Genomic DNA, 18154 nt, shown 5'->3' with positions numbered 1-18154 from the left:
TTTTTAATTTTAAAGGCAAGTTTGTTTTATTTTCACTGCCAAAGAATGAAGATCAGAAGAACCAATGGCTAAAATTCATTTTTACCACAATACCAGAGCAGTACAACAAATCCCTTTTGTTGTGTTCACAACATTTCACTGATGACTGCTTTTCTAATCTCGGTGAGTTCAAGGCGGGATTTTCAAAGCGTTTGGCCATAAAAGAGGGTTCATTACCAACTTTATTTGGACCAACAAGCATCTCCGAATCACAACCTGTAAGTATGATTATGAAGTTATGTGTTTGTTTTCTCCCGAGCGTCTTATCAGTATGTCGCGCTAGCACTATATGTTAATGCTAACGCATTGTTTACCGTGAAGTTGTGTGCTCAGTTTGGTTATGTACGTGCTTACATGAGTATGAATATGTTAGTGTGTGTCATCATAGATGCCATGGTATTTATGTACTGTAATAATACCCTATCTAAAAACATCCGAAGGTGAGCTATGGGCGTTTCGTTTTACAACACGTACATGAGGAACAACCAATCAAATCTGACTATGTCAGTTGACCAATCAGAACACAGTATGCTACTGAAAGGTGGGGTTTAAGGAAACTGAATCTTTTGAACAGCTTCGCGCGAACCGTTTGGGGATCTCTGAGAATTGAGGTAATTTTAAAATGATATTTTGACAAAATGACAATGTTTTTTAACCTTGCATGGATTTAAACCTGTTGTACAGGACTTATAAACAGTGATAGGAAGCTTAGAATTTTCACCTTACTGGCTCTTTAAGTATGTTGCAGGAGTGTCCAATCTTGCCCTTGGTGGGGCACTATCCTATAGATTTCCACTCCAATCCTAATTAAACCCTGAATTAGATAATCAAGGTATTCAAGGTTACTAGAAACTTCCAAGCTGTTGTGTTGGGGCAGGTTGGAGCTAATGTTTGGCCACCCCAGGTCTACTGAAACTGCATGTCTGCTCAAAGGTGGGGAAGATTCCAAGAATGAATGAGTGTTACCCAAGTGCTCCTTAAACTGAACCAATCACTCAAAATCAGTGCAAAGCCTTCTAATTATGGTATATGTATAGTGTACCTTGACAAAAACAAATTCCTGACAGTGGTGGGTAATAAAAAACCTCATTCAAAATTCTCACATTTTCAACTATTGTAGTACTAGGCCAGTGTTGCCACCTTGTGGAACAAGTGATTAGTGCAAAACAAAATTCAATGTGTATATGCAACCTGTGCTTATAAAGTACACATATAAAGTATAAAGTTATTAAAAATAAATAAATAAACATATTGAGGATCATGTCCTTGAGGTTTAATATTTGAAGTAGTACCTGAATTCTATGCAAAACTGGAAACTCCTTATGTTCAAAGCGTGATTCAGGGTCGGTTTGAAGTGTTAGATAACCTGGGGCTGTCATGGGGTGAGTCATACACCTCTCTGTACCTAAGAGATGAGTGTTAGTGTATATGCACTTTAATGATTAACCTTTACACCAGTGTTAGTGAGGTCACAGACGGCAGCTTCTGGTGTAGGTCAGAACACAACAGCTGCTCGTAGGGATTAGCTGTCTATTTCCCCCTTTTAGCTGTATACATCTCTCTCTCTTGTTCTGTTCCCACTATCTCTTAAAGGAATAGTTCACCCAAAAATGAAAATTACCATGTGATTCACTCGCACTCAAAGCATCCTAGGTGTATATGACTTTCTTCTTTCAGACGAATCCAATCAGAGTTATATTTAAAAGATGTTCTGGCTCTTCCAAGCTTTATAATGACAGTGAATAAGGTGTTATTTTTCAGTTGTCCAAAAGAAGCCCAATGAAGTGCATCCATCCATCATAAAAAGTGTCCAACAGGCCTTTATTCACCCCCCGGAGCCATGTGTGACACTTTTTATGATGGATGGATGCACTTCATTGGGCTTCTTTTGGACAACTGAAAAATAACAACCATTCACTGCTATTACAAACCTTGGAAGAGCAAGGAATTTTCTAATATTATTGGATTTGTCTGAAAGAAGAAAGTCATAAACACCTAGGATGCCTTGAGGGTGAGTAAATCATGGGGTAATTTTCATTTTTGGGTGAACTATCCCTTTAACACGTCCTCATAATTTTGCTCAATGTTTAGTGTCTTTTAGTTTCTGATTGCCTCCTTATGCACAGTACTGTTCATTTAAAGTTTTATGGGCACCTCTCAGCCCGTATTCTGTCAACGTGAATTATACCAGATTCTGTACCAGATTCACAGTCCTTTACTCTTGGTAAGATGTTGAATTTAAATATTGCACTCTTGCTGAACTCTTCGCAAATAGCTGATTCAAAACATTAAAATAGGGCTTTTCATTGTAGAATTGTTTCTCTTGACTTATTGCTCAGAGCAAAGTTTTTTTTAAGCTTTGTTCAACTGGAACAAAGTGGTTCAGTTGATGTGATGAAGCTCACTTACAGCTGTGAATTTAATTATTTTAAATTATAATAAAGAATATTACTTTATGTATTATTATTATTATTATTATTATTATTAGTAGTAGTAGTAGTAGTAGTAGTAGTATTCATTCTGTTGTGTCTAAAAAAACACTAATGTGCTACACATTTTAGCATCACAACATTATAATGTTAAGTGTGAATTTTCTTTTTTCCCCAAGAAGCAATTACATTACATTACATATAACAGTTTTCTAAATGCTTACTTAAGGGTAATCTGAATGTTAAATGCTCAACCATATGCTCACCAATGCTAAAGTGTACATTTATAATAAAGTTCTTATGATGGCAAACCTGAATTTTCAGCAGCCATCGATCCAGTTTTCAATGTCACATGATCCTTCAGAAATCATTCAAATATACTGTGTTGGTGCAAAACATGTCTTATTACTATCAGTGTTGAAATAAATGTTTGTGTATCTCCAATAACATCCAATACTAATGGATATAAATAATCGCTAATATTGAATGATAATCAATATCATTACATTTTAGAGTCAATTGCCAAAGCTAGTTACCCATACATGGTTTGGAGCATTTGGCCTCGCTGAAAGAAGTTTCCAAGAAGCTGAACTTCAGATGTACTGGCACAGCTAAAACAATGACACTTTATAATTGTCCTTAGCTCCACCTATGCTCTATTAGATTCATTTGGAAAACTATTATGTAATACCTCTAAATGACAGTAGTGTTGGTCCAACCTCATTGGATTGTGGTTAGACAGACAGAACTTTCTTTCCATAATGGGCAGGGAAAAGCAGGTCTGGAATAATGCTGCTCCTGTTGCTACACTACAGCCTAAGACTCTGCCTTTAATGAGAGGGATAACAGGCCTAGGTGGCTGGAGGCAAAGGGAAGCCTTTGGGAATGGCACTAGCCTCTTGGAATTAAATTGCCAAGTTCAGCTTTGATCCTTTGGAGAGGGTATTTTATTTAGTCCAGCAATGGTTTTGCCTCCACTATCTCTCAACTGCTCTCTTTTTCATTCCCAGAAACTGAGTAGAGATGAAGAGGGGAGTATACAAGACTGTATGGAGAGGTGGCCACCATATTTGTGGCCTCAGGGAGTGGTCAACCCCAATGATGTGCTGCTCTCTCTTCATTATCCCATTTTCCCTCTCTTTGTGTTAGGTGTAAACACACAGAATCACAGAGGCAGCTGGGGTTGGGCCCGTCAAAATAGGGGTTGTCTTCTCTAGCTGACAGATCTGTGTGTGGTCTTCCAGGACTTTGGAAACAGACCTAACCAAAGAGGTCAGCAGCCATGACCATCAAGCTTGACTCAACAAATCAAGCTAATGCACAGCTTTGGCCAAGACACAAGTCTGCCAAAATTTTCTTTTGAAATCTTTTGAAATTAATTCATGTGGAATTATCTATTTTGTTTCCTTAAATGAGAAAATTCAGAACAGTTCTATTGATTCTGGTCATTTCCATTATCAGGCTAATCAGGCATCATCATCAAACTCGTTACATGTTGACACTTGGTCAGGACCCCCGAGGGCTACTTTTTAATCCACAGGGTACCACATTAGTGTCATTTTTCGACATGCAGGGTACTCTGTTGACTTTCGGTTGTTTTCCTTATGTGTCAAGACACATTTAATTATTTGCATGCATTTTAAAAATAGAAATACGTTTATATACATTTATATTTAGATATTTTGGAACACCTAACACCACCCCTACGCTAAACCAACTTCTCAACTCACCAAAAGTTTCTTATTGGCACAATAGAGTACTACCCTGCAAAAGTACTACCAAATGTCAAAATGTTACGAGTTGTGAGTGCTGATAGCCTCGTAGACAGGGTGCCGACATATAGCGCCACTGCACTTCGGCGGTCTCGAGTTTGAATCCTGGCTCATGGACCTTTCCCAATCCTGTTCCCCTCTCTCTCTCCCACTTCGTTTCCTGTCTACTCACTATCCTATCGTAATAAAGGCAAAAAAAGATAAAAAAAAATAAAAAAAGATACTGAGTCGCCACATCACTAAAACCATTTCACCAAAGTGGCTTTCCTGTACTGATTGTGGTTGGTTAAACCAACCAATTTCACCTCAGATCTGCCTTTGTGTACGGAAAGAATATTCAGTGCTGGGAATCCCCAGCATAATTGCTTTAGGGAGAATTAGCCTGGATTTAGAGCTGTCTGAAGCCACAAAACACAAATCAAAGTCAATGAATGACTGAAAAACAACTACAGAGTCTCTAGTTGGTTCCTTTGGCAAGCTGCGTTAGGTCATAACGAAAACATTTTACTTGCATAATATTCACTTACTGGATAATTATATAGGGAAAGACTTCAGGTTCAAGAACAGCTGATGAGAGTCGATGCACAGTGTAGGGTTAAGTGTGTTTCCTGCAGGAGAATAAATTGAATGTGGCCATAATCACATTGCAGGAATGCAGTCAGTGTACTCTTGTGAAACACCCCCTAAGCCCTGGCTCTGTTCCACTCTCTCAGCAGCTCACAAAGATGGCTTTGTTCTCTCCTCCTCTCCCCTTTCTCTTTCTCTCTCTCCTTCTCTTGACTTTTCATTTCTTTGCCTCCTTCTAACTCACATTTGCTTTCCTCTATCCCAGTTTTACTTTCCCTCTCTCAGTCAGTCAGTGTTCCTCTTTTCCACTTTTACTTTCTCTCTTTTTAGTGGATTCTGGGTTTTTCCCATACCTTCCCCTACTTTTATTTTGTTTGAAAGATCATATTTCTGGACTGCCATGTTTCATTTTGTTCATGTTATGTAATTGCTTGTTTTCTCCAGAAGAAAATCTTTATTGTTTATACAGAAAATAAGTTGCTGAAAGCAGAAGAACAACAAGGCATCCTTTTTCTTTTAACACTGCCCTACCAAACCCTAAAACCTCACACAAAGCCCTATAATGCTTAGACTCTGCAGAACCATATTTACTATGTTTTATTTGTACATTAATGCACAATTGTGTTTTGCATTGTCATTGATGACCAACTTAGAACCGACCTGTTTGAAAAAGCTTGATTGGAACTTGACCAAATTCTCCAAAATATAACTTGTTTGCTGCTTTGAACTTCAAGCTTTAGCTATGTTGTGAGACACTTCCCCAAGCTCACATTAGAGAGACATTGAGAGAATTGTCCTGCCAAGATTTTTGATAACTGATTCGCCTAGGTGTTTCTTCTTGCCTGTTCAATTTGTGAAAAGACATGCAAGAACTGGCGGGTTTTCTTCTAGGAACCATCATCTGCTCACATCTCAGACTGCAGCTGCTGCTCTGTATTCCAGCCACATGTGCAACCATGTGAATATGGAAGTAACAAACAAAAGCCTCTGCTTTAGCCATGTTTCCCTTAAGATTCAATCGTTTCACAGGTGCTGGTTTACCAGTGCTCATTGAGACATAGTGTTTGTGTGTGTGTGTGTGTGTGTGCATGTGTGCACTTAAGCACATGTGCGGATTTCTGTCTGTACTTATGTGTAAGTGTCATTGTTGAACAGAAACCCCCTTTCTATTTAAGTGCTAAACAGAATGACTCACCCTGTCACAGCTGCAAATGTCCATACTCTCAGGACTCAGTGTTCTGCTTTCAGCAGAGGGCATTGCATACATGGGTACCAAAACCCAAACCCCTGAAAGTAAAATGGGCTGTGCAGTACACTCTTAGACTGCGAGTCAAACCCAGATAGAGCTCTGTCAGTTGTATTGGTCTTCCTGATTCCTGAGGCCTAGCCTACAAAGAACGAGGTTGAGCTACATGAACTATCCTGATCCTATCTCCAATGAAAAACGAGCCTGCAAACAATGGTGTTTACTGTCAATGGTGGTTATCATCCAGTTCATTACATTTATATTGAGATTATGTAAGGGCAATTACACAATTTCTAAATCAGAACATTTTGGCTCACAAAGAACAAAACAAGTCCCTTATTAAGTTGCCCCTTTGCCAGGCCACTGCCCGGCCACATGGAGGATTCGCAGGTCCAATGGGATCTGCAGGAACAACAAAACTCTTCATCCTGTCAGGAAAGCATGGCAGAGAATCCTAGACCTACGACAAACTAAGCAACTTATTTGAAGCCTGGGCAACATGAAAATAACTTCTTTTTTTTTTTTTACCTAGCGTGTCTAAGTTGGAGCCTCACATTATTTTCACACAGATAAACTTGAAACAAAAGGCCTTGGCTGACTCAATGTTTCCAGTAGGGTGAAGAGTAGAGGGATTTTACAGAGCTGTACCATGTGTCTTGGCCAGTACCGCACTGACTCATTATTAGCAATCAGAATTGGATCTGGATGCCTTTTGCTGCTGTGGTTCTGTGGGGTAAAGGCTCCCATGACTGTGAGACGTTTTGTCAAGCTGCTCATCTCTGTAATTTAGCAATTTGGTTTGATTATTGTGGGGATTTTGTTTCGACTGAACCCAGAATAGCTTGGGCCGATGAGCAAAGGGGGCTTACTAATCTTTTTCCTGTTTCCTAAGTGCAAAAACACATTCTGATGGGGCTGACAGGTTCTCCGCAGCTCTGGTTTCTCAGTGCACAGACTGATGTGTCCCCCTAATGAGAAGTTTTCTTGACTGCGGTGCTCCAGGTGAAGGGACTCTTTCTGTGTTACTTTATACAGCAGCAGGTTTCACTAAAGGTGTTCATTTCAAGAAACCTGTTATCTCCTCCTTCCAGCCCTCCAGACTCCACCTGAGCTCCATAAATCATAGAGGCAGAGTCGCTGGGGGTCAATGCGAGAGCCCTGAAGAGGAGCCGTCTCTTCACTCCGTTCACTCAGTGCTTGTCCTGGTTCAGTGAGTTGGGCCATGCGAACCGGATCACACTTTTTTTTTTTATATCTGTGCTATGTCATGTGCTACTACTAAGTTCTCAAAGCTCTTAAATGCCATTTCCAAAAGGGGCAGCATTAAAAACAATGAGCGTCAGGCCATGTACACCCCTCCTGAGCTACAGGTTTCCTGTCTCGCTAGTCTTGCTAGGACTTGCCCCATGTATTCTGCTTTATTGAGTAATAAAAAGCATAATAGGGTTCATCTTTTCTTGTTAACAGCACAGTGTGCGTTTGACTGAATGTGACAAAGGGTGAGAGAAAGACTGGATATGAAGTGAATTTGGAGCGGCCCCCTTGAAGGCATATGTAAACATTTACGGTTTGTCTCAAGCTGCTGGTGTGATTACAGAGGCTGTACTGTACAGAGGCAGTCAAATGGAAAATGCAGAGCACATGAGTATGAGTGGCCTTCTTGCTGGGGAACATTTCCTGACCACTCTGCTTCATGGTATTAGCTGGGCTCTGCCTCCCGAAACTGATGTGTTGCATCTGATATAGAGGCTTGTTTGGAGATCCAGTCAACATCTGTCCATACTCTGTTCAAGTATGTTTATGGGTTTGCTTATCTCCAGATTGAATAGATGCCGTAGTACTGGGAGGGGATCAGACTTGGCGGCATAGAATGACGCAATGGAAACGCAACCAGAAGAGGTAAATAATTAGGTTTGCAAGCGGCTTAGAACTTTGGAACACCAGCCATGTGAAATCAAACCCTCTTGTTTTGATGTGTCATGCATTTTTACTGGTAGTGATTGTTACGAGGAACTGGAGAAATCAGTCGTGCCTGTTATTACTCCAAACGTGGAAGATGCCAGTTTGTGGGATGCTAATATCACTCAAAGGTTGTGCTAGCTTTAGCACAGCGCAGTGTATATAGATCTTAAGGGTGTTCACACTCACATCAAAATGCAATGTGAAAGCAACGGACAGTAGTCATTTTCAGTAAGAGCCGCCGGTTTCCAAGACACAAGTTACAGAGATTGTTGCTGCTGTGACAGCTTTATACAAATAAGCAATGCAGGGACTACCAATGGGAGTGCCTACAGTGATCTTCCACCCGATACAGATTTTTATCGCTGCCTGTAGGAGTGGGGTTTCTCTGGAAGTTTTATGCTCATGTATTTGCTTTCTATTCTAGGGCCCCATCATGAGGTTTGGACTGAAAATGAAACAAGACTAGCACCCAGCCTCATGGAAGACGTTTTTCTCATGAAAAACCAAAGCTTGGGCATCAAGAGGTTTCATCACGGCCACAGGAATGATAGTAGCAAAACATAGCTGGATATGTACTTAGCCATGTTCTACTACAGACATTGTCTTCCCCCACAAACCAGGCCACATTAAATTTGGCGCTCATTTGCCTCAGCTGCTCACTAGGAGCTCACATGTCGAATAAAGTGATTAAAGAGAAATCTTGCCGTTCATAATACAGATGCCGAGTTTTTAGAAATGAATCATTTGCATTTGTTGTTTTCATACTGTAAAAATAATAACTTATAATTAAAATAATAATAAATGGGTTGTTGCGGGTTAGTTGCATTACATTGGCTTTTATTTAACCGGTAAAAGGTTTTACAAATATTAAAGTTTCTTCACAGTCATTTTCTAGATGTTTTGATGATTTAAGCCCCATTAAAAATATCAAAATAATTTTTTTATGCTTTTGTGTTTTTTTTCTTCTAGGGAATGAAGACCCAGAAAGTGTTTTAAACCAAGGAACAGATCCAGGGCTTCAGCCAATCAGAGTGAGGATGGGGTTCATCTACAACCTATCCCAGGCCACACCTTCTCCTTGTTAAAAACTTCCTTTGGCTGCAGAACATGGTGGCTGATATTCTTCTGTTTTAACAGCTGTGAAGTGGCTTATGTTGAACTCTCAATGCCGTGCATTATCTGAAGGTAACAGCATTATCTTCATTTGAACAACAAGGTTATTTCGATCTGTCATTTTTGATAACTTAACTAAGAATTTTTTACTTTATCTTCAATCTTAGATATTCCTAAGAATTAAATACTGATTGGTTAAAAATTGCAGGAACATGTGGTGGATCAGCAAAGAGCGCCAGACACAAAGCAAACAGATCGGACCCAGACTCCCCTTCCCAGAACATGACCTCAGTTCTCATCCAGTTAGAAAACTGCAGCATCAGTCAGCCATTGATTGACAGATGTAATATTCCAGTCGCTGGTGGAGTGATAAGACAGCAGTCTTGAACAAACGCTTCTTGACCCTGACTGGCCGTTGCCATGACTTCTATTCCCATGACTCCTGTTCCCATGGTTCCTCAACCTTAAAGGGAAGTTTGTCTGATTAGATGAACAATGGTGTTATTTTGGGTGGTTCCTCCTTTTCCGTCTTGTTTTGCTTTTGGTTGTAAATGTGCTCATATACACATCGACACATTTCTTTGTATTTATATTTATGATTTATTCCTTCTAATATGGCTTTTATAGACTTCGAACACTAATAAATGAGACTGATTTTCAAACTCAACGTCTTCCAAACTCGATTTTATTATCATCTCATTAGCAGGTTCTGCTGACAGTGCAAAGCTCTCTCGGCCATCAGATAAAGTCAGTTGTGACAACCCAACATGCATTGCTGAGTAGGTGTGTATCTTTGTCTTTCATCCTCTTTCTGTATATCTGCCTTCCCCCCATAAGCAGGCTGATAGGCTGAGAGCTGATATGTTTTGACCTGTGGCGATATCGCTGCCTGTGCCTGTACCGAAGGGAGGAATACTCTCCTTCCTTCCAAAGAAACTCCTTCCTCTCCTGCAAAACAGAAGGATCTGGAGGGAGACATAAAAATCGGAGCAGAGAGTCATGAGATCCTGACGTGGTTGCAAAGTCCATGGTGATCTGTGCTCGTCCGTCACATCAGGCTTTGTCTGAGTGCCAGACTACAAATCAACCGCACAAAAAGAGTATGCACACTTCTGCTTGGGGTTTTATTGTACTTGGTTTTAAGGAATTTGAATGCTTTCTGTCGAATAGCCGTATATTTAAATTAGCCTTCTTTTTTTTATCAGTGTTTGTTTTGGAATTGATAAAATTGGATACTTGTGACCTCAATTCACTTCTGTTCCGGACCTTTTGTTTTCTTTTGCTTTGCGAGGCTTGTTTAGGCATTGCACAGGCTCGAGGTTTTACCGAGAACCACGCGTTCCCTAAATTTAAAACTCCCCGAAAAATTCCCCTTCAAGTGCAAATCGTTATAAAATTTCTGATACTGTGAACTCTTTTGTTTATTCATTGCCCTCTGAAACACTCAGAGGAACAAAAAGAGCTGATAGAGGAATTACAAAGTCTATGCAGACAGTATTGCTTAACTGTGACGTTCTTAAAGGCACAGTGACCCACAGCCCTGGTGTGAATGGACACTAACCGTGGGTTCCTGACAGAATAGCTAACCATAACAGCACTTTTCCCTAAAATTACAAACTCAAATGCTGGATTGCTGTTATGCTTTGCTACATAACTTTTTAAAGACGTCACCTAAAAATTCATTATCTCCCTCATGATAAAGAGATACAATGACAGTCCTATAATACAAGCAGGGCTTTTCAAACTTTACGAATCCACAGACCCCCAAAATATTATCATCCTCTTAATAAAATAATAAGGCAGCTACTGTTTATATTTCTGTGTATAAAAACCCATTTATACAGTAAAAATATTAATAATAAAAAAAAAACATCTGAGCAAAATATAATTTCATATGATTAGACTTTAGTATGCAGAATGAACAGTTATAATGTCAAATTGTATTCCACCCCGCATTTTTTATCCAGAAATGTTTTCTTACAGTAAAACTGTAATTTTGTAAAACATACAATTTTAAAATACGTTTTATATTTTAATGTATTTTTAAAAGTATTTCATGTGATGCAAAGCTGAATCCTCAGCATCATTAATCCATTCTTCAGTCACACGATCCTTCATTTTAATATGCAAAATTGGTGCTCATGAAATACAGTATGTCTTATGATTAATGTTGACAACAGATGCTTCTTAATTGTGTGTGGAAACTTTGATATAAGAACAGCATTTATTTTATATATAAAACAGTCTTTCCTGTTACTTTTGATCCATTGCTAAATTAAAAGTATCAGTTTCTTTATAAAAATCTTACAGACCCCAAACTTATGAACAGTAGAGTAATATCAATTTTTTATCAATGGAAAAGTGTAAAAATTGGTTAGCAAATGACAACACAATTTTCCATTTTAGGTTAACTATTTCTTTTAAGACCAAAGGCTAAAGCAGTGCAATGCTGAACTTTGTACTACTCAGATGGCCATCTGGCTCCTATCTGCTATGACTGTATTCATGATCACAGCTTTCCTCAGGGATTCTCTCTCTAAGGGAAATTAAACTAAAACCAAGCAAAAACCGACTGTGCTGCTCGCAGAGCATGGATGCTTGTTCAGTGACGTCGGGAGCAAACATGCACTATAGACTGCTAGTCCCAGCACAAGACCCTTCCTGACAGTTACTACAGTAACAAACTGTCTGTTCTCAAGGGGCCTGTGCTTTCTATCTAGTAGTCCCGTCATTGCCATTACATTTAAATGAGATTTTAAAAGCCATAGAAATCCATGCCAGGAAAAGACACAGTTAAGGGGCTTTTCACATCCTTACTATTGGGCCCGGGACAGAATTTTGATCTCATGTGTTTGATCACTTTTCCAGGAAAACAGTTTAAGCTTTTTAGCTGGTTAATTGGCAGCCACCTGTCTCGTAGCGTTCAGCTGTATTTGAATCAGTGTGGAATGCAAGTTTGTGGAAGAATAAGAATTTATCCTGGGAAAATGTCAAAATTTGGCATGAAATAATAAGTACAGCTGTTTGTATTAGAGTTGATTTATCAGAGCCAGTGCCTAGCCAACTTACAAAAAAATGACTTTCTGAAAGCCATTTTTTGAGTCATTCTCAGTTCTGTTGTCACATTTATTGAGATTGTCATGTGTGTGGAAATAAACGATTAGATCTGGTTGCATATAAATAGGAATTTTATTGGTTTAAACTGCAATCTGTCGTTACAAACGAAACGTATTGATGTGAACAGCAGTAGCTGCTAACATAGGACATATTCATTAGTAGCTCTCTCAATGTCAATCCTGTTAACCTCAAATTTCAATCAAAATCTATATAATGACTCTGGATTAAAATCCTAAAAGGTTCAAGCCTCTTGGAATGTACTGTTAGGCACTTAGCAAGTAGAAGTGGTCCAAAATCTGTAAACAAATAAGAATTTTGAGTCATGACAAATCAAAACAAAACATCCTTGCTGGTGTACATAATATGGTTTCAAAATGGGCAAAATAAATACACAAATGCATATTTCACAATTCCCTTATTAACTGTCCATTTAAATCAAAATGCTGCGATCAGAGGTTCGGACCACAGCGAGGGTCATGAGATTGGTACTGTAATGCATTTATTGTCTGCAATCTGCTCATACCAAAAGGAGTATTAATGAGAGGATCCCAGTCTAAACATTGGATTTATAAAATCACAGGCACAGGACTTGTGTCAAGACAACTCGGTTTACATTCTAGACGGTCAAAGCCAAATAATAAAGGCTTACAGAGGCATAAACAACCTGAAATTGCAGTCCAACATAAGGGAGAAAAATAATAAATAAAATGCAAAACAATCCTCATTGCATTCTCATTTTAAATTAAGTTTCACTTGAAAAAATAAATCAAAATGCAGTTACAAAATGTCATTGCAGTATAATATATTAACTGTTGAAGCTTAACGAAAAAAAAAAGGTATTCACAATCTTACGATTAATACGGAAGATCATAATTTAACATAAAGGAAAATATATTCTATTGTTTCATTATCCAGATAAATACAAACAAAATAAAAAATGCTTGAAATCAGCAATAAATACATTTTGATAAGTTAAATAAGCACTGACAAGCAAAACTTTCAGGTTGAACGTTCTCATTTCCAAACCGAAAATAGCAACAATAATTGTAATGATGCAATAATAACTATATTATAACAATGAAAGGGGAAATACAATATTGAATTAACGATAGAACATTTCAACGATCTGTTTGCAACGAAACATTAGTGGCCACTCAAGTCACATCTTGAAAGGTAACATGAACAGGAAGGGCAACATCTCGTACATATTCTTTCCAACAACCAGAACACATTATTTTAGCGTACTGGATCACATGTTCTAGGGATAATTACCACGGTGACAGAACATTTAGCACCACTGGATGTACAAATATCTTTCAGAATGATTAATACAAATCTAAGATGGGTTTGATTCTTTTCCTTTAAACCTTTTCTACCCCAGATCTCCAAAAATCGACGTGACTGAAAAAGTAGGAAACTAATTGTTTAACAGGCACTTTAAGTCCAGACGATCTACCGGGTCCTCTGCAAGAAAAATGGCACTTCCCGGTCTATAAAGCACATTGTTGGTACAATCAGTAGATTCTTTGAACAAGAAGGTCCTTGAACAATTTAGAAAACTCTTTCAGTTTGAACACTGTGAACTAAATATGGATTTGTTTAACATGTTCCAGTGAGGACTTTGAGGCCTCAACATCCGAGTGGGCCTTGAGGGGAACGGTTTGTCGTAAGGCATGTTAAAGACGTCTAGGAAGGCTTGGGAATACGCTCTAGTTTGATGCTACAGGGTTTTAGGTTTTCTGATTTGACTCAGTAGCTACAAGAACACTGTACTTTAGTCCACTTCTCTGCTGTAAACAACGCAAGGACAGGAAGGGATTGTTAGGAGGATAATGACGCTCTTTCTCGCCAGCACTCGGCGCTTTCCCTCTCTCAGGCCTGAAATCTCTGAGGGCACGTTTTAATCATCGGAGATGGAGAGTCTGCTGAAGATGGGGAGGCGACGTGTCACGTCCTGCTCAGGTGACTCGGATCCGCTCTGGCTGCCCAGGCTGCTCTGGTAACCCTCCTGGTCGGAGAGGGAATCCAGAGGGCTTGGGGGCGACTCGGACATTTGCCTGAAGAAGGAAGGTGCGGTGGGAGAATGAGGACCGGGCAGATTAGGAACAGTGGTGCCACCTAAACTGGGCGCAAACAGGTTGGCAAGCTTTTGACTCGAGTAAGTGAAAGGGTTGCTGGGCCACTCCTTGGATTCTTCTGTGGAAAATATGGGCGGAGGTGTGACAGAGGTTGGGCTGTCCTGGGAGCCACCTGAGCTTGGGAAACCGGCAAAACTGTAGCTGTGATGAAGACGGGGGCGCTCCATCTTGTTGAAGGTGGAGAGAGGAGGGGGACCGCGGCGCTCCTCTGCGTTGTGGATGAAGTGGCAGCGTGGCCCGTATGGGCAGTAACCAGTGCTGTGGAAGGTGCGGCAGAGCTCGGTCTTGTACTTGGGGTGCCGATTTAGACTACGAAGCTCGTGCATCCCATGGGCAAACTGGCACTTGTCACCATATTTACAAGTGCCGTTCTCCTCGAAGGGTCTGCAGAGTTCGGTCTTATAGCGGCTTGAGTTGACCTGGCTGTTTCCGTTGGCATTAATGCACATGATGTTGTTCTGCCTTAGACGTTCCCCGGTTTCAGAGTAGGACCGGTCGCGGAAGCTGTTCTCCTTGTTGTTGTTACTCCAGTTCATGGAAGTGGAGCCATCCATCTTGAGACTGTTGATAAATTGGTTCTGCGTTGATTTGGAACTGGTTATGGACACGGAGTGGCGACGCTGATAGAGTCCCACTGAAGGGGTACCCACCACCTTCCTGTCCAGCAGGGACCCGGTGGGGGTAAAGTGGGTATTGGCACTGTTGGTGGGGACAGACTTTAAATGGGGACTGGAGAGGGTGTTGTTGTAGCTCATCACTGTATTGTTCTGAAAATGAAGTAAACAAAACAATGTCTCAAAAATGTGGCATGACTATGACTCACTTTGCTCCAGATACCACCAGTGGGAGTTCATTACATGTTGATGGTATTTTATCTTCAGGTCAGGTCTAGGGCCTGGATTCAAGTTTGCTTTAAGGCATATTTTTAAGAGATAACACTAATGATCCGACAATCTCTTAAAAAGTGAAAGGTTTATTAAGTCATAAAATATGAAGAAAAAAAAAAAACACTAGACTCATGTAACATCTCCAGTAACTGCAGAAATGGTGCGCAATACTGTGATGATTTATTGCATAACCAGCAACCACAAAACACTTTTTCTCCATATTACTTTATTAAAGTTACAAGTAGAGGGAAAATTCAGTATAGTATTAAAATATAGCCTATATATTGGGGATAAGAACACCATGTTTTATGATAGACAACACGTTTGATTGACAAATTTGGCCATTGTGTTGTTTCTTTTTTATTATTATTATCAAATCTTCAAGTTTATCAAGTATCAGGTGGCTTTTAAAGTTTTATGGAAATATAGTTCAACCAAAACTATTTTGTCATTTATTTGTCCATGAAGTTCCATGCTGAATAGTGAGCAATATTCCAATTCTGTTTAAGTCAAACAACAGAACTATGATAAATTAAAGTTGTTACCAACTGATAGGCCCAGTATTCCCATCAGTAATAGCTCTCAAATATAATTAGCAGTTGATTCTATTAAAATATGGCAGGGCATTATAGGGTTGATATCACGGATGCCAATCACTATTGGTTCTGGTATGTCATGTGATAGCAATGTCTAAAGAGCAGCAGCAGAGGGTGAGATTAATAGCAATAATGACTCCAAGTTTTAGTCTGTTCCTCACACAGCTATCATATGGCTTCAGACAGAGGACTGGTTAAATAAACTATATTTATGATAATATATATATATATATATATATATAATTTTTTTTTTTTTTTTTTTTTTTAGGCTAGACGTTTAAATACCACCATACACTTTTCATTAAATCAAAATGCAATTTCCCTTTTGTGTTTCCTGGAAGAAAGAAAATAGAACTGCATTGTAATGGCATGGGTGAGTAAACTGTTTGTAAGTTTGGGGCAAACAATCCGTTTGACACCGGATTATGCTTTAAAAGCGCGTCTCGCGCCCTGTGTTCAGTTTCATTGCGTCCATCTGTGTTTGAATGAAAGAACGCGTCCTGCGTGAACGCCCTCAAAGCGTCAGAGTCAAGCTGCATGTTCACACAGTACAATGTGGCATTGCATATGCTCACAAGTGACCTATGGATTATTTTAAAAGATAGGTTTATCTACACTGACATGTGATAAATCAGACAAAAGTGCTGTTCATTTCAGGTTAAACCTACTGTGGTTAAGAAAGGTTAATTATTAAAAGTTGAAGTCTAGCCCAAACATGTTTCGCATAATAGAGAACTCGCTGATCAAATGAAACCTAGACTTGTGACCTTCCTCCCTCCTGTGTGCATTCGAATAGTCAGCTAACAGTGCACTACTTTATGTGACGCATAAACGCAGATTAATTAAACAGGCTTGATAAAAGTACACAAGCAAGAGTGTCGTCCATCTAACACGCGCGCCGCGTCATAAACCAGAGAAGATTGACATCGGTGCAGAAAACAGCATCTCAGACAACAACTGCTATGTTTTGTGTATTGAGTTTATGAGATTTTGCTGTGTTACTCAATCATTTAGACTGGTAAAATGCTAAAGCTACTTCCCAAAAAATGTAAATTACCTTATTCGTCACTTCGTAGTCGAAGAAGGAGGACACAACAGTCGCAGTCATTGTCGAATCGGGGGTTGTCGAGAATACTTCAAAGTTGACAAACAGATGGTTTGTTAAGTTACGGTGGGAGTATTCCTGTGTTTGAAGGGTCTTTGATATAGTTCTGCCCCGCAGAGAGCCCCCTCTGTCCTGTCACAACTTGCGCGCATATCCTTTATAAAAACTCGCGCAGTCTTCTTGGCGGGGAGTGGGCGGGGTTATTTTTCTCCGGCCACAACTCTTATCCGCACGTGACGTGTGGCAAATTCTCCTTGCCATGGGTTTAAACACACACTGGAGTTCCCCCTGAGCATTTAAATTAACCTATTATACGAATCTTAAACAACCCAAATACGAGTTTGACTATTTTAAAGTGAAGACTAAAAGGATAATATTAAAAATTCTTTATAAATCAGCTGTCTATTGTAATGCACAGAGGGCCTTACTGTAAACAAAAGAGCTGTACTGTATATTACAGACTCATATTTATTTAATCAATACATACAATCCATTTGTATTATTCTATTTGTTATTTATTTTAATACTTTTATACAAATAATACTTAATCAGATTGCATTTACAATGATTTTGTATAAGTAATTTATTTAAATGCACAAAATCGAAACGTTAAAAATATGATCATAAAATGACTTTTAGAAACATTTATGGTTGCATTTTAAATAGAAATAAGGTCATATATTTTCTGTCAGATTTTAAAGAATCAGAGGGACTTGATGCATGAGACATTGTTTGGCTTTCTAGTCTCACGTCTGAGTTTTATTATTTATTCATTTTATTTTATATAAGGCCACCAAAATCTAAGACATTATTAGGTAAAAAGGACATAGAGTGAGTGTTAGAGAGGAGAATGACCTGAAATGACTGCTCTACACGCTGCCAGCATGTTCTCCTTCACTGTTTCCAGGGTCTTGATCCTATAAAGCCAAGCACTGGCATTTTTGCAATGCCAGTTTCTGGTTTCCTTTGTGCCGTTTTCTCCAAACATTACCCAAAAATAGTTTCTGCAGATTCAGCTGACCCTGTGTAAAACCTCCTGTCCTCAACACTTTGTCAACTGCAACATCCCGAGCCAAAGACCCTGACCTTCGGTTTAAATTTTTATCAGTTTCAGCTCCAGCCAAAGAATTCACAGAAGTGCTTCTCAATGTCTATTTCAGCTTGTTATGTATATCACAGCGCC

At 39.3% G+C, this 18154-nt stretch overlaps 1 protein-coding gene and 2 long non-coding RNA genes across 3 annotated transcripts; 2 read left to right on the top strand and 1 right to left on the bottom strand.

Annotated features, from left to right (window-relative positions):
- The first annotated feature begins 5642 nt into the window (after nt 1-5642).
- Nucleotides 5643-8839, top strand: LOC132092684 (uncharacterized). The gene is made up of 3 exons (XR_009422245.1): nt 5643-7055; nt 7145-7952; nt 8440-8839. It is a non-coding gene; the product is annotated as an uncharacterized LOC132092684 (long non-coding RNA).
- A 111-nt stretch (nt 8840-8950) lies between these two features.
- LOC132091936 (uncharacterized) lies at nt 8951-9795 on the top strand. Its single transcript, XR_009422167.1, has 2 exons — nt 8951-9231; nt 9337-9795. It is a non-coding gene; the product is annotated as an uncharacterized LOC132091936 (long non-coding RNA).
- Nucleotides 9796-12298: 2503 nt separating this feature from the next.
- Nucleotides 12299-17208, bottom strand: LOC132092683 (mRNA decay activator protein ZFP36L1-like). The gene is made up of 2 exons (XM_059499017.1): nt 16924-17208; nt 12299-15150 (listed from the first exon to the last, which is right to left on the bottom strand). Exons 1-2 carry the CDS (start codon nt 16972-16974, stop codon nt 14146-14148), a joined length of 1056 nt encoding a protein of 351 aa, XP_059355000.1. The 5' UTR covers nt 16975-17208; the 3' UTR covers nt 12299-14145.
- Nucleotides 17209-18154: the final 946 nt, after the last annotated feature.

This window comes from Carassius carassius, chromosome 18, assembly GCF_963082965.1.
Source record: "Carassius carassius chromosome 18, fCarCar2.1, whole genome shotgun sequence".
Taxonomy (NCBI): domain Eukaryota; kingdom Metazoa; phylum Chordata; class Actinopteri; order Cypriniformes; family Cyprinidae; genus Carassius; species Carassius carassius.
The sequence above is the reverse complement of the archived record's forward strand: the minus strand, read 5'-3'. Positions and strand labels throughout refer to the sequence as shown.